This window comes from Oryctolagus cuniculus, chromosome 1 (genome assembly GCF_051225735.1).
Source record: "Oryctolagus cuniculus isolate XC-2025 breed Fujian yellow rabbit chromosome 1, ASM5122573v1, whole genome shotgun sequence".
Classification (NCBI taxonomy): Eukaryota; Metazoa; Chordata; class Mammalia; order Lagomorpha; family Leporidae; genus Oryctolagus; species Oryctolagus cuniculus.
The window spans coordinates 211,242,576-211,267,237 of record NC_142867.1 but is presented as its reverse complement, the minus strand read 5'-3'; the positions used below and the strand labels follow the sequence as shown (position 1 = coordinate 211,267,237).

At 39.8% G+C, this 24,662-nt stretch overlaps 1 protein-coding gene across 1 annotated transcript in view; it reads right to left on the bottom strand.

Annotated features, from left to right (window-relative positions):
• The window catches only part of RAD23B (RAD23 nucleotide excision repair protein B), a 49,194-nt gene that overhangs the window by 6,127 nt on the left and 18,405 nt on the right, over positions 1-24,662 (bottom strand). The window contains exons 3-9 of the mRNA XM_002708127.6: positions 23,090-23,169; positions 17,359-17,624; positions 13,638-13,693; positions 7,989-8,116; positions 5,927-6,062; positions 3,623-3,750; positions 2,712-2,885 (exon numbers count right to left, since the gene is read on the bottom strand). Of these exons, the coding sequence (XP_002708173.1) occupies positions 2,712-2,885; positions 3,623-3,750; positions 5,927-6,062; positions 7,989-8,116; positions 13,638-13,693; positions 17,359-17,624; positions 23,090-23,169 (968 nt within the window). The remainder of the gene's footprint in view (positions 1-2,711; positions 2,886-3,622; positions 3,751-5,926; positions 6,063-7,988; positions 8,117-13,637; positions 13,694-17,358; positions 17,625-23,089; positions 23,170-24,662) is intronic.

The following is a 24,662-nucleotide window of genomic DNA, read 5'->3' as shown; positions in this document are numbered from 1 at the left end:
GAAAAGTGCAGTTCAATATTCATCACAAACAGGGATGTGAAAATTCTCAAAAAACTGCTAAATCACTAAATTTAGAAAATACAAAAAAGTGTATACCATGACAAGTGGGATTTATCCAAGGAATGCATGGCTGGTTCAACATAAAAAATCTATCGATGTTAATAAAGCACATTAAAAGAACAAACCAAGAGGCCAGCGTTGTGCAGTGGGTTAAGCCACCACTTTCGACACTGGAATCCTGCACTGGAGCACCGCTTCCAGCTTGGCTGCTTGGTTTCCAGTCTAGCTCCCTGTCAATGTGCCTGGGAAGACAGCAAAGGATGGCCCAAGTACTTGGCCCCTGCTACCCATGCAGAAAACCTGGATGGAATTCCAGACTCCTGGCTTTTGCTGGCTGTGGCCATTTGATGAGTAAACCTGTGGATAGGAAATGTTTTCACTTTTTCTTGCTTATTCTGCCCCTCTGCTCTTCACATAAATAAATAAATCTTAAAATAAATAAAAAATAGGGGGCTGGTGTTGTGTTGTAGAGGGTTAAGCCATTGTCTGTGATGCTGTCATCCCATATGGGCACTGGTTTGAGTCCCGGTTGTACCACTTTTCATCCAGCGCCCTACTGATAGCCTGGGAAAAGTGGCAGAGGATGGCTCAAGTGCTTGGGCCCCTGGCTTCAGACCAGCCCTCTCTGACAACTGCAGCCATCTGGGACGTGAACTGGTGGATGGAAGATCTCTCTTTCTCTCTCTGTAATTCTGCTTTTCAAATAGGGGAGGGAGGGAGGGAGGGAGGGAGGGAAGGAAGGACAGGAAGGACAGGAAGAGAGGAAGAAAGGAAAAGACAAAACTATATGATTATCTCAATACAGAAAGGCACTTGACAGAATCCAAAACTCTTTAATGACGAAAACATTCAATAAACTAGAAATAGAAGGGAACCTCCTTAACCTGACAAAGGGCATCCAGAAAAAACCACAGACTGAATGCTTTCCTGTAAGATCAAGAACAAGACAAGGATGCTGGCCCTTGCTATGTCTATGTACCAATATACTGAAGGCACCAGATAGGGCAATTAGACAAGAAAAAGAAATAAAAGGCATTCACATTGGAAAGGAGGAAAACTATCTCTATTTTCGCTATAGAGCATCCAGAACAAATCCTAAGGAACACACATATAAATTCTTAGAACTAGCAGATGAATTCAGAAGATTTTAAGATTTGAGATTAGCATACAAAATTAAAGTGTATTTCTATATACCTAGTAATGAACAATCCCATTCATAATAGAATCAAAAAGAAAAAAAATTTACGAATAAATCTAACAAAGGCAATGCAAAAATTTTACAATGAAAACTACAGAACACTATTGAAAGAGATTATGTAAAACATAATAAATGGAGACATTCCATGTTCACGGCTTGGGAACACAGTATTATTAACATTTCAATACTCCTCAATTTCATTCACAGAATAAGGATAATCCCTACCAAATCTCGGCCAGTTTTATTGGGGGGGGGGGAGCAATTAGACAAGCTGATCCTAAAACTGATACTCAGTGGCAATGGGTACAAAACAGCCAAAGCAATCTTGGGAAAGAATAAAACTAGAAACACTTGACACTTCTCAATTTCAAAAGTTACAGAAAGCCACAGTAAACAAGACAGTGAGATACTAGCCCAAGAATAAACAGAAAAACCAATGGAACTGAAAAGCTAGACACAAACCCTCACATTTATGATCAATTGATTCTCAACAAGGAGCGAAGACAATGTAATAAAGGAAACATAGTTACTTTTTCAACAAATGGTACAGGGGCAACTGGCTATCTATATGCAAAACAATGAAGTAGGGCCCCTAACACCTCCTATCATATATAAAAAAAATAACTAAAAATGGACTGTAAACCTATATGCAAGAGCTAAATACTCTTAAGAAAAAGTTAGGAGTAAACCACACAACCTAGGTTTAGGCAACACTAGGTACCAATACCAACAGTACATGTTTAAAATAGGAAAAATATAAACAACACATAAATCAAACCAATAACCCCAAATTCAAAAGAAAATTAGTCACTACAGAACAAGTGAGAAAAGTACTGTTTACTCACTTGGGCATTTAAGGGGGGAGGGGACCAGCTTAAATACCTTTTAGGAAACATAACTATAAACCCTGACCACTCTTATATATTATATATAGTATATATAGTATCATAAACAAGGACAAATTATTATCTAGATGACTTTGCTACGACAGGGAAGTGTTATGATCCTCTGACCAATCACAAAATGATAAAAACCAGGTGTCTGCAGTGCCACAACCTGCAATGGTCAACCTGATAAAGATACAAAGTGAAACAGGATAGCTAGGTCCTGATGTTCACAGTGAAATATAAATTAAATAACTGGTAATTTAGAATTGGGTATATTTTAAGATACTTTTTCTTAAAGCTTAAAGTTTTAAAAACACCAGTGAAATTTTTGTAGTACCCTGATGTATTCACATCTGTTTCTTCCAAGACTGGCGAATTACTGCTAGACCCTTGATTTTGCAAAGGACCAGACTATCTGACCACAGTCCCTTGACAAAGTTCTCTTTGGCTCTGTAGTGACAGAAAATACTCTGGATCTGCTCTAGCTAACAGTAGCCCAAAGTGACTACTGAGCATTTGAATTGTGGCTAGTGGAACTCAACATCTTTAGCTTTACTCAGACTCACCCTTTCTATAGCTTCTTTTTCCTGAGGTGTTACTTGAATGTAATTCATATGACCACTTCCAGCTTCTGCAATTCCTGCGTTGCCACTTCCACCTCCTCCTCCTCCTTGACTGCCAGCTTCCTGAACTGGTTCATTTAACATCTGAATAAAATGCTCCTGGTGTTGGCTAATTTGCTGTGGTGATTTGAAGGGCAGAGAAAAACAATACATTGATATTAGTTACCTCAAGCAAAACAGAAATTTTAAACACAAATCTGTAACTGCAACTGTGATACTTCAGAGTAATTCTGTCTTTTACAGATGTACTTATGTACTATTAACAAAACTTGTCACTTCTGAGTAAGGCAAATAGTGAACAGCAAATCTAAATTCTTATACCTAAACACTGTGCCTTCCTCATAAAATTAGCTAAAATACAATGGGAGTATAAAATATATGTATTTCTTTTTTTGTAACTTCCACACGAGAAGGCAGTACAATACTGTAGAAAACTCTAATACTTGGGGTGATCTGAGTATCAAAAAAGCCTACAGCTTTACTTTCTAAGAGGCAATGATCTTTAGGTAATAACCTTGGGGAAAGTGATTTTAAAAAGTTAAACAGTTTCTTCGTTAAATAGCTTCTCAGATTCTTTAATATGTTAATGTACATTGGGAATCTCTAAGAAGGAAATATAAAATGTTTCCCAAACTTATTAACTGATTTAAATTAACACAACCTCTATACTTTAGTACAAATGCAACTCTTTTCAGTATACCCTTCTAGAACATAATATTCTACTGAGTGTAGGCTGGAAAGATGGTCTAACTATTCTCAAAGAGTCAGTGGGGAACAGGAATAATCATAGACCATTTCAAAATATAATACACTCTAGGCCCCACTTTCTAAATTAATACTGATTAAAGAGTCACCTGTAGTAATTGAGGATTCTCTCGACCTATCTGTTGTAGCAATGCTGGAAGCAGGGAGGGATTCTGTTGAATAATTTGTCTCATCTGTTGAAACTGAGGTTGATTCCGTAAAAATTCAAGGGGATGTCCTAAAATACACAAACACATTTTTAAACAAAAGCAATAAATATAAAATAGCTTTAATCATACAGTAAGACTGCAAACACTCAGTTAAAATTTCGAGTTTTCAAGAGTAATAAAAACGGTACAAACAGTGAAATTTTCAAACTATGTATAAGTCTTACACTGCTGAAATCATTCTGATCAGCAAAGCTGGAGAGTGCAGAACACTGTAGGAATCAAACTTCCCTACAACTGCCTAGGCACTCAATAAAGTCCAAAACTACTAAGAACTTGTGCCTTGCTTGCGTTCAATGAAAATAAAGAGTACTAAAAGTTGTTCCTGTTGCTCATAGGTTCCTATGCAACAAATGTAGCAGGACTGACAAAAACAAAAATCTCACTTTGTAATACACTTATGAGTCTCTTAATGATGGGATACTGTCTGAGAAATGTGTAGTCATATAATTTTGTTACTGTATGTTCATCACAGGATGGATTTATACAAATTCAGATGGTTATGCCATCACTAGATGGCATGATCTTATGGCATCAATGTCATAAATATGTGGGCTTTCACCAATTAAAATGTAATCATGTGATTCACAAATCTTTGAGGTAACTAAGATGCAAAACAACCTAGTGTTAACACATCTAAAGTGCCTTCATCTCAGATCCCTTTACAATAGTCAAAATTAATACCAAATGAGGCACAAGATACAGAATTTGTGACTCTCGGAGTGCTGGTCCTTACCTCCTCATGTTGTATGAAAAATATGTATATAAAATTGTTCTTGAGGTTACTAACAAGATGAGATTTTTTAGATATTGTCATTTCCTAAATTACTGAGGAAGAAATCTTTCAAACTGAATTGACCATAACACATGGCTATTTATTTTGTTTAACACTAGTTTTTTTTTTTAAGGTTTACTCATTTATTTGAAAGGCAGAGTTACAGAGAAATGCATACGCAGAGTCAGAGAGAAGTCTTCCATCTGCTGGTATACTCCCCAGATCGTGGCAACAGCCAGGACTGGACCAGGCCAGAGCCAGGAGCCAGGAGGTTCTTCCAGGTCTTCCACATGGGAGCAGGGACCAAAGCCCTTGGGCCATCCTCCGCTGCTTTCCCAGGGGCATTAGCAGGGAGCTGGATGGGAGTGCAATAACCAGAATGTGAATTGGCACCCATATGGGATCCTGGCACAGTAGGTGATGGCTTAACCTTCTATTCCATAGTGATGACCCCTTAACATTAGTTGTATAAAAAAAAATGAGATTGAAAGATCAAGTTCTCAAATATATGCCAAATGGGAGAGCACCCCAAATCTGAACCAGAGTCGTGGCCTTCTCTTTCCATGATTGTGCTGAACCTAAACAAAGGACAGGCCTGTCTTCTGGAAGAGGCACTTAAGGACTGCTGTCAATCCGCAGTGACTACCTTGATCAGAGTTAGGAAATGTATGAAGAAAAATTGCCTCCTTGAAATTAACAGTTTAGATCACTTACCAACATACGTAAGAAAGAATGAAGAACACTTTGTAATTCCTGGGCCTACCATGGGCTCCAAGCTGTGCTCTGCAGTTAAGACTCAAGGCAATTGAATGGGTACTGACAAGTAAAGGAGACAGTTAAATGCAAACTGGGAAACATCTTTTCCTTAAAATAAACTAAAAGGGATATGCCCATTGACTAAACTACAGCAGTACTGATGTTTAATATAAGCAAGGATACCTTTTACATCTTCTTGGTAGAATTTCTTTTGGGCCTCTTTCTAACATTAGTGAATAGAAATATACAAGGAGCTGGTACTGTGGCATAGTGTGTAAAGTGGCTGCCTGTGACACTGGCATCCCATATGGGTGACAGTTTATGTCCCAGCTGTTCCGCTTCTGATCCAGCTCCCTGCTAACATGCCTCGAAAAGCAATGGAAGATGGTCCAGTGTTTGGGCCCTTGCCACCCAGATGAATTCCTGGCTCCTTGCTCAGCATTGGCCTTTCCAGCCATTTGGGGAGTGAACCAGTGAATGAAGATCTCTTTCTCCAACTCTCTCAAAATAAATCAATCTTTTTAAAAAAAAAAAAAAAAAAAAAGGTGATATGAATGCACTGGGAATGAACCTCACCCCCAAAACATTTCTGATTAAATCACTGCATACTAAAAACTCAGGGGGCATTTCTTCCCCCATTCAGGACTCTGCTTTACCTCCAGAACTAGTTGTCGTCGTCGTCGCAGTTGTAGTTGCGGCACCTGCAGCCACTGCTGAAGACTGAGGAGCTCCGGTACCAGCTGCTTGCGGGGGCTCAACCACAGCCTGACTTTCTCTATCTCCAGGAATTCCCTACAACACAATTTCCAAGCTTTAAAATACCCTATCATGCAAAATTAGTTAAATATTAGAGAAAAAGACTTATGGTCTATTTTAATATGCTTGTCTAGTTCCAACACATCAAACAGATGTCTATTCGAATTAAAAATCAAGGACTAAAGAGCATTAAGCTGCATGAATTAAAATCAGATTAGAAACGACCTAGGCATGATGTGGAAGAAGCCATAATGTGGTAACAGAAGGCAACACTGTCCAACAGAACTTCACACGATGAGGGGAATCTTCTCCTAGCTGTGCCTGCACTCTCCTGTAAGATACCTAACAGTCATAAAAGCTCTCTGTCATTTTAAATTGAACAGAACCAAAGTTTGTGTGCTATATTGCATTAGTTAATTTTCTAACTACTTAGACACTTTCATCAGCTGTTGCTCCGTGATAAAAAGGATCATATTCGTAATGCCGGTCTTAAGTTCATCCAGAGAAAAGTTTTAGATGCTCACTTGACAGTTGTGAAATGATTCTAGAAAGAACAATTACTAACAGACAAGTCCAACAGACAGGTGACCACAAGGACCAGGCAGGAGGGTCTCCTCTACTAAGCCACAGTCCTGAGAAAGCATCATCCAGAAAGTGCAACAGAAGCAATTTTTAAAAAAATACACAAAACTGATCTAAAGAAGCTGACATAACATTTAGGTGATGCTTTCTACTGAGTCTGCTCTATCTGTTATAACTATTGTCTAGCAGAAGTTACTGCAGCTTAAAACTGCACTCACTTTCGTGACTGTATCTTGATGTACATGATTTACAGGCTTCTCTTCTACAACCATTTAAAAAAATCTTTATTAAATTTTTGCTGATTTTGGGAAAGGCAAAATGAAGGAATATTACAACTGGAGTAAGAGAGCACAAATGCTTCCATTTGCAAATAAACCAGAAGCCAATCTCATTCAAAATAAAGAATGAACAAGGTAATGGCTGCCAGAAAATTAGCTGTTAACTGTAGGCAATGCAAACAGTTTTGAGAGAGTTCATCAATTCTAATCCTTTCATGAGTTGTTACTAAGCACTAACAGGCTACACAGATAAAAGGTCTTGAGTTTCTGTCAAGTTCCCAAACAGGTTTGTTAACTAACAAGCTACCCATCACTGCTGCAGATCTACCTCTAATTCTCTCAGGTGGAATTACAGACTCTTACTATGGAAATGAGCAACACTTCTTCTATCCATTCACTTTCACTTGAACAAACACTAAGTCTATTAAAACAAACCCAAAAAACCCAAAACAAACAAACCCACTGGAAATTGTTTCATGAACTCATTTCTATTATTTACATTATCAGAGTTGATGCTACACAGTAGTTTTAAAATCCAGTAACTTTGGAAACAGTGAATCATTTTTTTGTACCTCAAAATCTCACATACAAATCTGATAATATTAAATTAATGCAGACAGAATTCTAAATCAGGTACTACTCAAAGTTGTTCCATTAAAAAAAAAAAAGGCAAAGTAGATCTGTTTAGGGGCTCCACAACAATTATTAATCCAACAGGACTGCTCAGTTACAAACGAATTTCATAGATAAACAAGTTGCCAGCATTTAAAGATAACTACTGAAATGTTAGACCATTCAATCAACAATTAATTCCTCTCCCCAACACACCAACTGGGCTACAGGGTACTTTCTCTAACTGGACAGCTAATTTCACAACTAATTTAGTCATGTTGCTTTCTAACTAAAAACACATCAGAATTTTTTAGAAAATATTTTGTCAACACAAAATACTGACATATTTGAAAAAATAAAAGCATTATATAAATTATCTAGTATACATTATTCTTCTCCAGTGAATTATTAACTTGTCACTTAAAATCCAAGTTTCTTGAGATTTTATCTTAAGCAATTTGAATGAAGAAAAGTAAAATATGTTTCTTACCATTAAAAGATACTCCACAGCTCTGTCAGGGTTGTTGAAACTGGCTCTTAGGGCTGCAATTACTTGCTCTCGTTCATAGCCCATTGACATGATCTCAGTCACCATATTCTCGTAAGACTGACCTGTCACTAAAGAGACAGGGGAAATTTTCTATATACTTCTTGACTTTATACATGCTTATGCTTTAGCCACTACTGTGCTAGGGTTACAAAGATAAATAGCAGGACAAATAATATCATTTTTTATAGCATGGAGATTAATGGTTACCTAAAGACATCCATGTCCTAATCCCTTGAATCTACAAATATGTTGTTGCACAGTAAAGGAAAATTGGGGTTATTCATGAAATTAAGTTTGCTTATCAGCTGACTTTAAGACAGGCTCAGCATAATCACAAGAAAAGGGAGACAGATGAGAAGGTCAGAGAGGACAAACAGTAGGACCAGAGATGCTGGTGCCAGAACCCAAGGTATGAAGGAAGCCTCCAGAGGATGGAAAAAATAAACAAATTCTTCCCAAATCTCCAGAAAGGAAAGCAGCCCTGCTGACCCCATGATTTCAGCCCAGTGAGTCCAGTGGCAGGTCTGTCTACCCTAGTACTGCAAGGTAATACATCTGTGTTGTTATTATACCATGAAGTTTGGGGAGTATAGTAGCATTAGAAAACTAATATGCCTCATAAGTACAAGAGAAACACCAGGTACAAATTTAACAAAGAATTAGGAGGATGTCAGGGAAGGTAACCTGTGAGAAGACAGATGAATCTAGAAAACATAGAAGGGGCTTTTTAAGCAATCAATTGTGATGTGGAAGTTTGCAGTTTTCATTTGCCATCTTGTGTTATCACCAACACAGTGGATAAAAGGAGGCCAGGAACTAGAAGGTGAAAATCTCATACTGCAAAGCCCAATGCCTTAAGGACTACTACTATTATTCTCCCAGTAAGTCACTTCTCAGAGGCTCTCTCCAGTTCTCCATTGAGGGTGAAGACTTAACTTGCTCTTCAGAAAACAGCACACAACACTCAGATTTGCTGCAAGTAACCTTCCCCCATAAACAGACCTCACTAAATCAATCTTTTTTTGGTATTCTAGGTACTACTGCCATTCTCCCCATCTCAAAGAGCTGGACTTGATTATCCTACTTGCCCTCTCTGCTTTATTATCCTCACATTTCCTTCATGTCAGCCCAAGACACACCACACTCCCTTGACCTCATATCAATTCCTCTTTCAGGAAGTGGTTCATTTATCTGCTTTCTTCCTTCAAAGCAAGAGCTGTCCACACCTGCTATCTCCACATTTCCTCACTTTCCACTCACCTCTCAACTAACTCTAATAAAGATTTCCTCCTCAAGCCTATCACGCCATTATCTGTCTTCCCCTATTCAACAAATGGTACCTCTAAGCACTCAAGGGCTGCAACCAGAAACAGTGGTTTTAACCCTTTCCCCTCCTTCCACATCTAATCTGCCAGCTTATTTATTAGGTCCCATCTGTAAATTATATCCCAAAATGCATCTAGCTCCTTTTTCTGCACAGCCATTACTCAAGAACAGCCTACAGACAACCTCCAGTCTGGACTACAGCCTGCTTCCACTCCTGCCCCCGTACCTTCAACCCATTCTTCAGCCAGTTGCAAAAGTGAACTTTACAAAAAAGAAAACCTCATCTCACACCCTCAGTGATCCTCCACCACATTGGTCTCTGGACTATGTCAGCAAGCCCCATCTTGTCTCTCCAGAGTCTTTACATGTGCCAGCTGTGTGGCCAGTTCCTTCACACACTTCAGTTCTACATTTACCAGTTATAGGCCCAGGCAGGTGCTGCTAGCCACCGTGCTTTGTTTTCCTTTTGGAAATTCCGTGTTCTTCACAGTTACTGTGAGTTGCCATTTATTTTCTGTTTCATATTTTTTCTTTTCCCCACCTGAATGCAGGTTTAGCCATACAGGGGATCGTGTCATTTTGCATCAGTTTCAAGGGCACTCGCTATCTACTGAATTATGACTTTTTTTCTATACAATTTTTTTTTTTAAAAAAAGGTATTTAATAGCTGGAAAAGAAATTTAAGTGTCCTTGAGCAAATTAAGCATTTATATATCGCTTAATGACCTGCTACGGTGTGGATGTGCATTATCTCCCAAAGTTTTATGTGTTAGATGCTTGTCCCCCAACATGGTGATGCTGAGATGTGTAGAACCATTTAGGAGGAGCTTAATGGGAGCTGGCTGGCTCATTTGGGGGTGGGGTGGGCACTGCCCTTAGAAGATATTAAAGTAATTCTCATGAGACCCTGAGTTAATTCTCAAGAGTAGTTGTCGGCCGGCGCTGCGGCTCACTAGGCTAATCCTCCGCCTTGCGGCGCCAGCACACCGGGTTCCAGTCCCAGTCGGGGCGCCAGATTCTGTCCCGGTTGCCCCCTTCCAGGCCAGCTCTCTGCTGTGGCCAGGGAGTGCAGTGGAGGATGGCCCAAGTCCTTGGGCCCTGCACCCCATGGGAGACCAGGAGAAGCACCTGGCTCCTGCCATCGGATCAGCGCGGTGTGCCGGCTGCAGCGCGCCGGCCGCGGCGGCCATTGGAGGGTAAACCAACAGCAAAGGAAGACCTTTCTCTGTCTCTCTCTCTCACTGTCCACTCTACCTGTCAAAAAAAAATATATATATATATTAAAAAAAAAAAAAAAGAGTAGTTGTCACAAAGCCCCTCTTCCTCTCTCTGGCTTCCTGCCCCATCATGTAATCTTCACCTCCTCTTGCACATGCTCCTGCCACTGTGATGCCACGTGCTATCATGCTTTTACCAGAGCCTGTCAACGCCATGAACTTGAACCTTCGGAAATGGGAGCAAATAAACTTGTTTAGGTAACTGGCCTCAGGTATTTCATTACCATAACAGAACTACATGACCTTTCTTTACCGATGTATAAAGGCACTTTTTAATATTTTTGTTTTTTGATTATCCATGGATAGAATTTTAGCACATAGACAGTGAATGCTGAAAACAAAAGTAACCTACTTCCCAGATGCAGAATCAGCATTAATATAAACAAAATTAAGAGCTGGAGAAGATCAGGTTGATACTATTTTTAACATGATGTTTCACATTACTTATCACAGAGGAGCTCTCTCTGAGGAAGGTCTATTTTCACCTCCTTTTAAAAATGAGGAGGTTGGGGTCGGCGCTGTGGCACAGTAGGTTAAAGCCGCTGCCTACAGTGCCGGCATCCCATATGGGTGCCAATTCGAGTCCTGGCTGCTTCTCTTCCAATCCAGCTCTCTGCTATGGCCTGGAAAAGCAGAAGATGGCCTAAGCCCTTGGGCCCCTGCACCCGCATGGGAGACCCAGAAGAAGCTCCTGGCTTTGGATCAGCGCAGCTCCGGCTGTTGCAGCCAACTAGGGAGTGAACCAGCGGAGGGAAGACCTCTCTCTGCCTCTGTTTCTCTCTCTGCGAAACTCCAACTTTCAAATAAATAAATAAAACTTAAAAAAAAAAATAGAACACGATCAAAGCATCAATGACTAGTAAGTCAGGTGCTGAGATACACATGCAGGTTGTCAGGGTCCAGAGTCCCATGTGCAGTTAACGTACCTTCTATACACAATGCTTCCTAATAAATTGTTATAAAAACTCAAAAAGAAATGCGTATAAGCAGTATGATACATTTTAAATCTTAAAAATATAAAGGCAAGTGACTTGTAGAAATACTGGGGAGAGGGGTTGGCTCTGTGGCGTAGTGGGTAAAGCCGCTGCCTGCAGTGCCGGCATCCCGTATGGGCACTAGTTTCAGACCCAGCTGTTCCACTTCCAATCCAGCTCTCTGCTATGGCCTGGGAAAGCAGTAGAAGATGGCCCAAGTCCTTGGGCCCCTATACCTGCATGGGAGACCCCGAAGAAGCTCCTGGCTCCTGGCTTCGGATCAACGCAGCTCTGGCTGCTGCGGACAGCTGGGGAGTGAACCACTGGATGTAAGATCCCTCTCACTTGCTGCCTCTCATTCTCTCTCTGTGCAACTCTTTCAAACAAGTAAATATTAAAAAAAAAAAAAAAAAAAAGAAAGAAAAAGAAATAAATACTGGGGAGAATGGCCAAGAGACAGAGTTAATGAGGCCACGGCCGGCGCCATGGCTCACTAAGCTAATCCTTTGCCTGCGGCGCCGGCACCCCGAGTTCTAGTGCTGGATGGGGCGCCATATTCTGTCCCAGTTGCCCCTCTTCCAGGCCAGCTCTCTGCTGTGGCCAGGGAGTGCAGTGGAGGATGGCCCAAGTGCTTGGGCCCTGCACCCCATGGGAGACCAGGAGAAGCACCTGGCTCCTGCCATCGGAGCAGCGCGGTGCACCGGCCGTGGCGGCCATTGGAGGGTGAACCAACGGCAAAGGAAGACCTTTCTCTCTGTCTCTGCCTGTCAAAAAAAAAAAAAAAAAAAAAGAAAGAAAGAAAGAAAGAAAGATAGATAGATATTCTACTCTGGCAGGGAAGAGATCAGATTGGGAAGAAGATAATGCAAGAGCCTAAGTAAGGTAAGGATCTGCACTAAGGCAGCTAAATGGCTGTGAAAACAAATTTTTCAAAGACATTAGGAAAAAAAATCAATTAGACTCACTGGGCCAAGAGACGCAGAGGTCAAGGATAATGCCAACATGGAAGCAGACAGGGACTGATGGTGCCAAGAGTGTTACGAGAACAAAGAAGAAAATCAGATGAGGGTAAAAGATGCGTCAACTTGCATCCTAAGCGGTGTGTGGAGGCTGCGCATTTTCCAGCTGGCAGTTTAAACAAGTGAGTCTGGGAGCTCAGATGAAGAGCTGTACTGCAGATATAATTTGGGAAACAATTACAGTAAATGGGTGGTACTGGCCATTCCCATAGCTTAAACCTTGAACTATGTCTCACAGAAGAACCATGGACACTCTATATATTTAAGGGTCAAGGAAAAGAACTAAGTAGAAAACCTGAGAAGTAACAGTGTGAGGCATGAATTGGCAAGAGTGGTGTCAAAGACAACAAAGAAAGCTTAAAGAAGCAGGAAATCAACACAGAGAACGGGGAGACAAAAGATGAAAGAGTAAAAGGAGTCTAAGACCAGAAACTCGAGTGTGTGTGCACTCTGGGAGAAATAAAGATGTAAAAGTAAAACATCACCAGCAAAGGCTTAGTGGAGCAGCTACAGCCACGGACTTCTGGTCTGTGCTCTGCAGCATCGCTGTACATTAGGGGCCAGTGCCAGCTAGCCCCAGCCCCAAGCTACAGAACAGTGGATTGTTCTCTGGGATAATCCTCTCCTCCAGACCTTCCAAAACCTTTATAGCAATTTCTTAAGGTTGAGCTTTTCCTAATTTGAAATAAAATGATTTCTATTTTCCTTACTGGACAGTTAGTAATAAATATGTATACAGACCAAATCTTGTAATACAACATTTAAAATTTATATTTGGAAAATGGAACTTAATATGCCTATATAGCATTTTAAAGAATCCAATACGTAAAATATTAATATAAAGTCTTTAGTAGCATTATTAATAATTATCTAAATAATTTAATAGCTCAATTAAAAGAAATCATGAAAATTAACACATTACCATGCTCTCAAAAAACGAAATGTAAACTTCTACCCTCTTACGGGTACTTAGGAGGTAAGGTAGATACTTACCAAGTGCACTTGTTGCATCTTCAAAAAGGTTTGACCGAGACGAATCTCCTGATGTACTGTAAAGGTTTTTAGAAAAACTTCAACTCAAAATAAGTAAAATTTAATTACTTAGTCTAGTAACTAATTTGTAAAGAGATTATTTGATTTTAATTCAACATAAATCCTGTCTACAGTATTTAAACAGTCTCCTCTAGGTTAAACCCAAAAGTTTATCTATAACACTGATAGTTTAAGAAAAATTTTCCACCTTACTACTCTTACTCAGAGTCCATCATTTTCAATGTTTAAAGATGTGAAATATCATCCTTACAGATAGCTTTCTATAATGACTATCTCCCTGAGAGAATTTATAAGTTAAATAATCTATAAATCAAGTCACAGTAGAAGAAATGCCAAAAGCAAAACATGAAATAGTGCACGCAGAAACCAAATTAGTCTTCACATACTAAGGTTTGGTTAAATTTTAAATGACAAAACTAAAAGGCAGCCTTCAAGTAAGTAAATAGGCAGAGGTAGAGTAAATGAAAGTTATAACCTGAAGGAAACCAGGTAAAAAGACGAGCTTTCTTTCAGTCAGGGCAATCTATTTTCCTCATTATTATGTATAATACATTTTAGTACTGGTTCTAATTACTCTCAGAATAACGAGCACAATTTTCAGTTTAAAAATTTAAGACTGAAATGTACTTTAACCACTAATCAATCTTGACTCACTCTCACCACCTCTCCCCTCTCTACTCAGAGGTAACAACCACTGCCCAGTTAAGTCCATGTCTATAGTGCAGTCCCTTTAAGGTGGGTATCAACAAGTAGAATTTACACTAGAGTCAGCAGCTATTTTTAAAGAACAAAAGGCAAGTCCTCAATAATAAAATGTCAAGTGACTGGTGATGAACAAATTTCTAATGCTCCACATAATCATATCAGCCCAACTCCTGATAATTTTCACTATGTTTTGTGCTTTACAGGATACTACATGTTTCACATCAACATGAAGGTATTAAGGCACATTCAAGTGCTTGTTTTCTAAGCTTCTCTCATCTTTCCCTTCCCATATTATCCTTCTGAGGTGTATAATTTTCAACAACAGTAAGTTGTTCTAGTATAAAATCCAACTAAGTAAGGACTCTAGTGCCTGCTTTTCTATATCACTATCAAGTTATTTATGCAATCTCTGCCGATCTGAAAAAGTAATCCAGGCCGGCGCCGCGGCTCACTAGGCTAATCCTCCACCTTGGGGTGTCAGCACACCGGGTTCCAGTCCCAGTCGGAGCGCCGGATTCTGTCCCGGTTGCCCCTCTTCCAGGCCAGCTCTCTGCTGTGGCCAGGGAGTGCAGCGGAGGATGGCCCAAGTCCTTGGGCCCTGCACCCCATGGGAGACCAGGAGAAGTACCTGGCTCCTGCCATCGGATCAGCGTGGTGCGCCGGCCACAGTGTGCCAGCCGCGGCAGCCATTGGAGGGTGAACCAACAGCAAAGGAAGACCTTTCTCTCTGTCTCTCTCTCTCTCACTGTCCACTCTGCCTGTCGATGTATAATTTGGGACATGCTCAAGCTGACCTGCCCCAAATGGCAGAGTTAAAAACATACCAGGGTATTCCAATTCAATCCCATCAAGGTGGCATGTACCAATGCCATCTCACTAGTCCAAGTGATCAATTTCAGCTCACAATTGATAATAATGAAAGGACTAAGAGTCAAAGGGAGCACATAAACAAGTCTAGTACCTGCTAACACTAACCGATGGAATAAATAAAGGGGAGAGTGATCCAACATGGGAAGTGAGATACTCAGCAGACTCATAGAATGGCAGATGTCCTAAATAGCACTCTGGCCTCAGAATCAGCCCTAAAGGCATTCGGATCTGGCTGAAAAGCCCATGAGAGTATTTCAGGCATGGAAAGCCAAGACACTCTGGTAAAAGATCTCTGTGAGTGAGATCCCAGTGGAAAGAACAGGTCTTCAAAGAAGGAGGTACCTTTCTCTGAAGGGAGGAGAGAACCTCCACTTTGACTATGACCTTGTCTAAACAAGATAAGAATCGGAGAACTCAGAGGGCTTCCATAGCCTTGGAAACTCATGACTGGAGCATAGGGAGACTACTGATGCCATAGACAGGAGTGTCAATTGGTAAAGTCAACAACAGGAGTCACTGTGCACTTACTCCTCATGTAGGATCTCTGTCCTTAATGTGCTGTGTATTGAGATTTAATGCTATAACGAGTACTCAAACAATATATTTCACTTTGTGTTTTTATGGGGGTGCAACTGTTGAAATCTTTACTTAATGTATACTAAACTGATCCTCTGTAAAAAAAAAAAAAAAAAAAAAAAAAAAGAAATTATCAACTCCCAACTTGACTCTCACTGGGATTAAACATGACAATAGGTCTGATCTGATTTCATCATCATTTAAAAAAAATCATCTATTATTTTTCACTTTATGTTTCTGTGTGAGAGCAAACTGTTGAAATCCTTACTTAATGTATACTAAGCTGATCTTCTGTATATTAAGATAATCGAAAATGAATCTTGATGTGAATGGAAGGGGAGAGGGAGTGGGAAAGGGGAGGGTTGTGGGTGGGAGGGACGGTATGTGGGGGAAGCCATTGTAATCCATAAATCGTACTTTGGAAATTTATATTCATTAAATAAAAGTTAAAAAAAAAAGAAAAAAAAAAGCTCTTAATCAGCATTTACTGTATACCATGTGCAATTTCATCTTTGACATCTATTATTTCAATCAAACCTTACAATAATTTTATGAAATAGATCTTGTTGTCATTCATACTATATAGATGGGGAAAAATGCAAAGATGTTAATAACTTTTCCAAGATTATCAGAGCTAATATCAGAGCCAAACAGAATACTATCCAACTAGAAATAATTGATGTGGAAAGATGCTTATAATATATATGACAAATATATAAAAAAAAATCAACCAAATATACATGGGTACTCCAAAAAATTAATGGAAAGTGAACATAAATAAGTTTGGCCACTGCAGTGGGTTAGGTCTTTGCCTGTAGCGCTGGCATCCCATATGGGCACCGGTTTGAGTCCCATCTGCTCCACTTCCAATCCAGCTCCCTGCTAATGGCCAGGGAAAGCAAAGGAAGATGACCCAAGTGCCTGAGCCCCTGCATCCATGTGGGAGACCAGAGAGAAACTCCTGGCTTTGGGCCATCCCAGCTTCGGCCAATGTGGCTATTTGGGGAGGGAACCAGTGAACGGAAGATCTTTCTCTGTCTGTAACTGTGCCTCTCAAATAAATAAATAAATAAAATCTCTAAAAAAATTTGGAAAAAACCTTTATTTTATACAAAAAATATGTACCAAAAATAGGTGAAATCTATGCATACTCAAAACAAGTAATGACTGGGATGGCAATGTCATGTTAATTAATAATTCTTGGGTTTTTTTTTTTTTTTTCATTTGTATTTTCTAACATTTTTACTCAAAATGAATAATGATTTTGACCCTCTCCCCTAAGGGGTGGGAAATCAACTTAACGAGTATAGAGATCTGGATCACCCAAATTTTTACCTATATTCTTCTTCGTAAACTACCCAAACAGACCTCTAGTATCTTTCAGGCAGGGTTCAAAGTTTAGAAAAAGCTTAACAGAATAGTCAGTTTGACTGAAATAATCATCAAAATAAATACATGTGTGAGATTGTTACACATTTTGAGATACAATTTCCTAGAACTCAGTGTTTACCTGTCAGTTGATGTTGGACTAGTAGCCACTGGTGTCTCTACCGGCTTTTCTGCAGGTTTCTCTTGCTTAGTTGCACTAGCAGGTGCAGGTTCAGAAGATGTCGTTGATGCTGGAGCAATGGACGCAGGTGTGGAAGTGGGAGCCAAAGCAGGGGCAGGTGTTGAGGCCTGAGTTACAGCTGTTGCTGTGGAGGAACTAACTGCAGTAGTGGTGGCAGAATTTGATTGCTGAGTTGTAGCTGGTGCTGGTGTTGTCACTGCTTTGGGCTAAGCATATTAAAAAGCAAAGTGATTATGATAAAATACTGTATTACTACCTGGTCTTTATTTGATTGTACAGAATGCAAGAAATCCAACACTAGTAAATCTTGTACCTCAAAAAAAATGAGATTAGTATTAGCAATCTGACTCACTTTGTTACTCTTTGAAAACCTGCGACTGTACACATAACTATGAATCTCAATTAGCTTTAGTCAACAATTTTAGACTATCAAGTTGATATGAAAAAGAATCAAAAGTAAATATTAAATATACACAACATGTATCCAAAAAAGTAACCAAATAATTACCCCCAAAAACTTTACGTATCTTAACTTTTAATTTTAGTAGAATTATCAAAAGTAATTTCTTGAAATAGAAATAATTACTAAAGAACATGTAAAATATTTTGCTATATTTTAGAAGAGAGAGGAAAAAATCCCAATAGACAACACGTACAAGAGATAAGCAACATTTTGAGATGTGTATGTAACTGAAGAGAAAAATAAAGTTGTGATCACATGCTGAGCACTTTCTAGAAACAGTCATAAAGCTTCCCACAGAGCAAAAAACAACTAGGTATAAAATCATACTAAATGAGTTTTATTCTTCTACATGTTTTTCTCCAATGTTCACTACCCAATCAGTTCATAACTTTCCTAAGAACAAAAGGTAACTGTTTAAATGGAATTAAAATTGAATAAAATTTGTCACAAGCACAAATCAACAAACTGAAAAACAAGAAGCTACTGGTATCTTGTTCAATCTCAGCTAGTAAAGAGGGCACTGGAAAAAAAGTGGTTAGTTCAAGTTATAGGGGGAGAGGCTTCAAAAATGCCCTTAGCATTTACTCCTTTTCCTATTCTAATAGCCTTACATTTAACTCTGTCTCTTTCTTTTCTGTCAATACAACACTGTGGAAATTATTAATGTTCTAAAAATTCAAAAATCCAATGAGCTGAAATCCTCAGGTAAAGTTATTCTGGATAAACCAAAGCATTACAAAGGTGATGGTGTGGATTTTTTTTTTAAGATCTATTTATTTGAAAGTCAGATTTACACACAGGAGAGGCAGAGAGAGAAAGAGAGAGAGAGAGAGAGAGAAAGTCTTCCATCCAATGGTGCTTCTTCCCGGTCTCCTAAGCAGGTGCAGGGGCCCAAGGACTTGGGCCATCTTCTACTGCTTTTCAGGCCATAGCAGAGAGCTGGATCGGAAGTAGAGCAGCCGGGACTAGAACCCACACCCGTATGGGATGCCGGTGCTTCAGGCCAGGGCGTTAACCTGCTATACCACAGTGCCGGCCCCGGTGTGGATTTTTTTCAAAGAAAGATTTAATGATTTATTTGAAAAGCAAGGGTTACGGGGAGGGGAAGGGGAAGAACTTCATCCACTGGTTCACTCCCCAAACGGCCGTAACTGCCAGGGTTGGACCAGTCCTCCACCAGGAGCCAGCAGCTTCTTCCAGTTCTCTTATGTGGGTACAGGGGCCCAAGCACTTGGGCCATCCTCCATTGCTTTTCCAGGACATTAGCAGGGAGCTGGATTGCAAGTGGAGCAGTTGGGACACAAAGCATCCATACAGAATGCTGGTATTGCAGGCAGTGGCTTACCCCGCCATGCTACTACCCCAACTCCCAAGTGATCTGGATTTTTAAGCACCTAAACTTTATAATAATCAATCTATATAAAAATATTTTTAAATGCATTATATCTGTTTCAATATTTTCCTTAATTATCTGATCCACAGATAGTACAATACACAATGCCTTTAATGTCTTTATTGCCATGAAGAGCTATTTAAAGGCTTTATTCTATGTACTCAGCCTCTCTGCTTTTTCAAGTTTTTTTTTTTTTGCTGTTTCCTCTCTTCTTTGTAGTAAAGGCATTTCTCATTGCTTCCATAATGCCTAACTGCAGTAGCCCTCACCCCCTTCTAACCGGCTTCTGTCAACAAATCCAAAATGGAACAATCATGAATATCATTAGGATCCTACAAAATATAAGAATAAATAAGCCCAAGTATCTATTTCTCAAATCCATGCATCTACTCTGAGACGTTTTCTGCTTAATTCTTAGTTATGTAACAAAATAATCAGTTACTACAACTATTCAAAAATTAAGACCAATAACAAAACAGATCCAAATGTGTAGCTATCACTTTTTCTATTAGGTACCAGTTTTGATAAAACTAGATGAGAAAACTGATTATTCAGCCTTAAAAGGAATGAAATTCTACATGTTACAACAGAAACTTGAAAACATTATGCTAAATGAAATAATCCAGTCACAAGAGGACAAATACCAGACTTCCAGTTAGATGAGGCACCAATAGTGGTCAAATTCATGGAGACAGTATAGAACAGTAGCTGCCAGGGCCTGGGGCAGCAGGAACAGGGAGTCTGTTAAATGGCTACAAATTTTCAGTCAGGGAAAATAAAAAAGTTCTGGAGATAAAGGTGTTGGCAGCTGCATAACAATGTGATGTACTTAATGCTACTGAATGTACACTTAAAAATGGTTAAAATGTTAAATTCTGTGTTATGCATATTTTACCACTGTTAGAAGAAAAACAGCATATGATACATGGTTTCCTCATGATTCTGCTTCTCTGTATTTAACATTTAATGCTTAATAAATGCTTATATATAGCAAAATCAATAGTTATTATTTTAACAGACTAAAAATTTTAAGCCCAGGGGCCAGAATTATGGCAAGGCAGATTAAGGGAGATCTCTCTCTCTGTCTTCCCCTCTCCTCTGTAACTTGGACTTTCAAATAAATAAATAAAAAGGAATGATTATCTTTTTTAAAATTTATTTTATTTATTTGACCCCAAATGGCTGTGATGCCTGGGGCTGGGCCAGGTGGAAGCCAGGAGCCAGAAGCTTCTCTTGGTTCACCCAGATGGGTGCAAGAGCCTAAATTCTTGGGCCATCATCCGCTGCTTTCTCAGGTACATTAGCAAGGAGCTGGATCAGAAGTGGAGGAGCCTGGACTCAAATCAGTACCTACAGGGGATGCCAGCACTGCAGGCAGAAGCTTAACCTTCTATGTCACAGCGCCAGCCCGTAAGAAATGTCTTAAAAAAAGTTTAAGTCCGACCAGTGCCGCGGCTCACTTGGCTAATCCTCCGCCTGCGGCGCTGGCACCCCAGGTTCTAGTCCTCGTTGGGGCGCTGGATTCTATCCCAGTTACTCTTCTTCCAGTCCAGCTCTCTGCTGTGGCCCGGGAAGGCAGTGGAGGATGGCCCAAGTGCTTGGGCCCTGCACCCGCATGGGAGACCAGGAGGAAGCATCTGGCTCCTGGCTTCGGATTGGCGCAGCATGCCGGCCACAGTGACCATCTTGGGGGTGAACCAACGGAAAGGAAGACCTTTCTCTCTGTCTCTCTCTAACTCTGCCTGTCAAAAAAAAAAAAAAGTTTAAGTCCAACACAGGCGCACTGTGTTGTGTTTAAGTGCTTTGTGTTTCCCAAGACAAAGTATACAGAAATTAATGTCCTTTTCTTCAATTATATTTTATACTACTATCCATTATTTTGCAAGTTTGAAAAAAATTCTACATTTACTTCCATTTTGGTTTTGGATGAACTGGTTTCAATTGTACATTTAAACCTATTTGATTTGCTACAAGTAATACTATTTCTGTTCAGATTAGGATTCAATTTTAAAAATTAATGTGATGAGGGGCTGACGCTGTGGCGTAGTGGATAAAGCATCCATCTGCAGTGCCAGCATCTCATATGGATTCGAGTCTCTGCAGCTCCACTTCCAATCCGGCTCTCTGCTATGCCCTGGGAAAGCAGTAGAGGATGGCCCAAGTCTTTCGGCCCTTGCACCCACGTGGGAGACCTGGAAGAAGCTCCTGGCTTCGGATTGGCACAGTGTTGGGACCAATTGGGAAGTGGACCAGTGGATGGAAGACCTCTCTCTCTCTCTCTCTCTCTCACTCTGACTTTCAAATAAATAAATAATCTTAAAAAAAAAAAAAAATGTGATGAATACTACCATGTCTCCATTTGTCTCATCTCTCCACCATCTGATTATGTATCTTGAAATAAGCAAAGTTCATAGTCTCTTAAAGAACTCAACATGTTCACTGTTCTGTTTTTGCTTAAAAAAAAAATTTCACTTTTCAAAATCACCCCAAATATATAGCATGCCAATATACCACAGAAAAAGTTCTTATTTAAAACTTCTTCACAAAAAAATTACCCTATCATTTTTTTAGTTGACCTTTTCTTCTTTTAGTTTTGGTAACACTATTCTTCCACTATGAAAAACTGAGCTTACATCCTTCTCTTGCCTTGAGGACCTGTCAGGTCTAGTACATAATTTAGCAAGGCCCTTCAAAGCATCCTTATTTAAAACTACAGAATAAGAATAGCACTCTGGCCTCAGAATCAGCCCTAAAGGCATTCTGATCTGGCTGAAAAGCCCATGAGAGTATTTCAAGCATGGAAAGCCAAGACACTCTGGCAAAAGATCTCTGTGAGTGAGATCCCAGTGGAAAGAACAGGTCTTCAAAGAAGGAGGTACCTTTCTCTGAAGGGAGGAGAGAACCTCCACTTTGACTATGACCTTGTCTAAACAAGATAAGAATCGGAGAACTCAGAAGGCTTCCATAGCCTTGGAAACTCATGACTGGAGCATAGGGAGATTACTGATGCCATAGACAGGAGTGTCAATTGGTAAAGTCAACAACAGGAGTCACTGTGCACTTACTCCTCATGTAGGATCTCTGTCCTTAATGTGCTGTGTATTGAGATTTAATGCTATAACGAGTACTCAAACAATATATTTCACTTTGTGTTTCTATGGGGGTGCAAACTGTTGAAATCTTTACTTAATGTATACTAAACTGATCCTCTGTAAAAAAAAAAAAAATCAACTCCCAACTTGACTCTCACTGGGATTAAACATGACAATAGGTCTGATCTGATTTCATCATCATTTAAAAAAATCATCTATTATTTTTCACTTTATGTTTCTGTGTGGGAGCAAACTGTTGAAATCCTTACTTAATGTATACTAAGCTGATCTTCTTTATATTAAGATAATCGAAAATGAATCTTGATGTGAATGGAAGGGGAGAGGGAGTGGGAAAGGGGAGGGTTGTGGGTGGGAGGGACGGTATGGGGGGGAAGCCATTGTAATCCATAAATTGTACTTTGGAAATTTATATTCATTAAATAAAAGTTAAAAAAAAAAAACTACAGAATAAGAAATAATTACTCAATTTCTAAGCACACCTTAAAGTAATTACATAATGTTTTTACTACTCCAGAAACAATTCTGGTGTGGTATTAGGTGCTTCAATGCTATATGTATAATCAAGATAAATGCTTAAAATCTTAAAAGTTAAGTGGACACTGCTATGGATGTGTATAAACTGTGTCCACTGTGTGGATCTGGGATCATCGTTTTAAAAAGACTCACATGCAGAGAGACATATAGAATGAGACTGAAACTTACTTTGGTCACCATAACCACCACAAAGTTTTTCTCATCAATTTTGTATTCTTTGAGAGCAGTGTCATCATTGAGAATTTTGCCTAATATATTAAAAGAAAAAGAAAAACATTAAGTCATAGTAATCTTTCTTACACATAATTAAATCAATGTAACCATTATGTACCAACACCAATTTTTATCAATTAATATTTTCCCCCAAAGAAAAATAATATCTAAGAACAAAATAAGATGAAATGAATTAAGGCATCGGAATAAAAGGTGTCAAACATAATGCCATAATTAGGATGTCAAGCAATTTTTTAAAATGTATTAATTATATAGAAGTCTTGCTGGTCTGGAGAAATGGTGAAGACAATGAAAACTCAACACTGTTGTCCAGGGCTCCCCCCAAGGAATAATCTAGTCTTTTCCTGAGAGAGGAAGGGAAGAACAAACTTTCTGCTCCCAAAAATATTAGATACCTGACAAATCAGAAATATTCCAAGGCTAGGAAAGTGAGACACAGAAAGGTATTTCAAGCAAGATACGTAGAAATCAGTAATGCATAAAGTACACAAGACTGTGATCATGACAAAGGTCAAATATTACATAAGAACTCCCAGAGGGCTCCTCTTCCTTGAATTTAGTTTCACATTTTTATTTATGTTTTAAGATATTTTTATTTGAAAGGCCCAGTTACAGAAGGGGAGGGGGAGAAGGAGCTATCTTCCATCTGCTGATTCACTCCTCACATGGCCACAATGGTCAGAGCTGGGCCAGGTCAAAACCAGGAGCCTGGATCTCCATCTGGGTCTTCCGAGTGGGTAACAGGGCGCCAAACACTCCAACCATCTACTGCTGCTTTTTCAGTTGCATTAGCAGGGAGCTACACTGGAAGCAAAGCAGCCAGGACTCACCAGTGCTCAAAGAGGATGCTGACGTCACAAGTGGCAACTTAACCCACTGCACAACATCAGCACTGAGTTTTACATTTTAAAAGTTATTCAATTAAAAGCCACAAACAATAAGAAAGAACTAGAGTTTCTATTCCTTATGGGGAAAAAACAGGCTGACCAGGAACTGTAAACTAGAGTTTTATGTCTGCCTCTTTAGGCTTCTAAATTCTAATCTATGGTGGCTAGCCTTTCCTATAAATCAAATCAAAGGCAACACTACAAGCAACAAACAAGAATCCATGGAGCCGGCGCCGTGGCTCAATAGGCTAATCCTCCACCTTGCGGCGCCGGCACACCGGGTTCTAGTCCCGGTTGGGGCGCCGGATTCTGTCCCGGTTGCCCCTCTTCCAGGCCAGCTCTCTGCTATGGCCAGGGAGTGCAGTGGAGGATGGCCCAGGTGCTTGGGCCCTGCACCCCATGGGAGACCAGGAAAAGCACCTGGCTCCTGGCTCCTGCCAGGATCAGCGCGGTGCGCCGGCTGCAGCGGCGGCCATTGGAGGGTGAACCAACGGCAAAGGAAGACCTTTCTCTCTCTGTCTCTCTCTCTCACTGTCCACTCTGCCTGTCAAAAAAAAAAAAAAAAAAAAAAAAAGAATCCATGGGCGATCAAAAGCCCACCCTACTATTACCTATGAGAC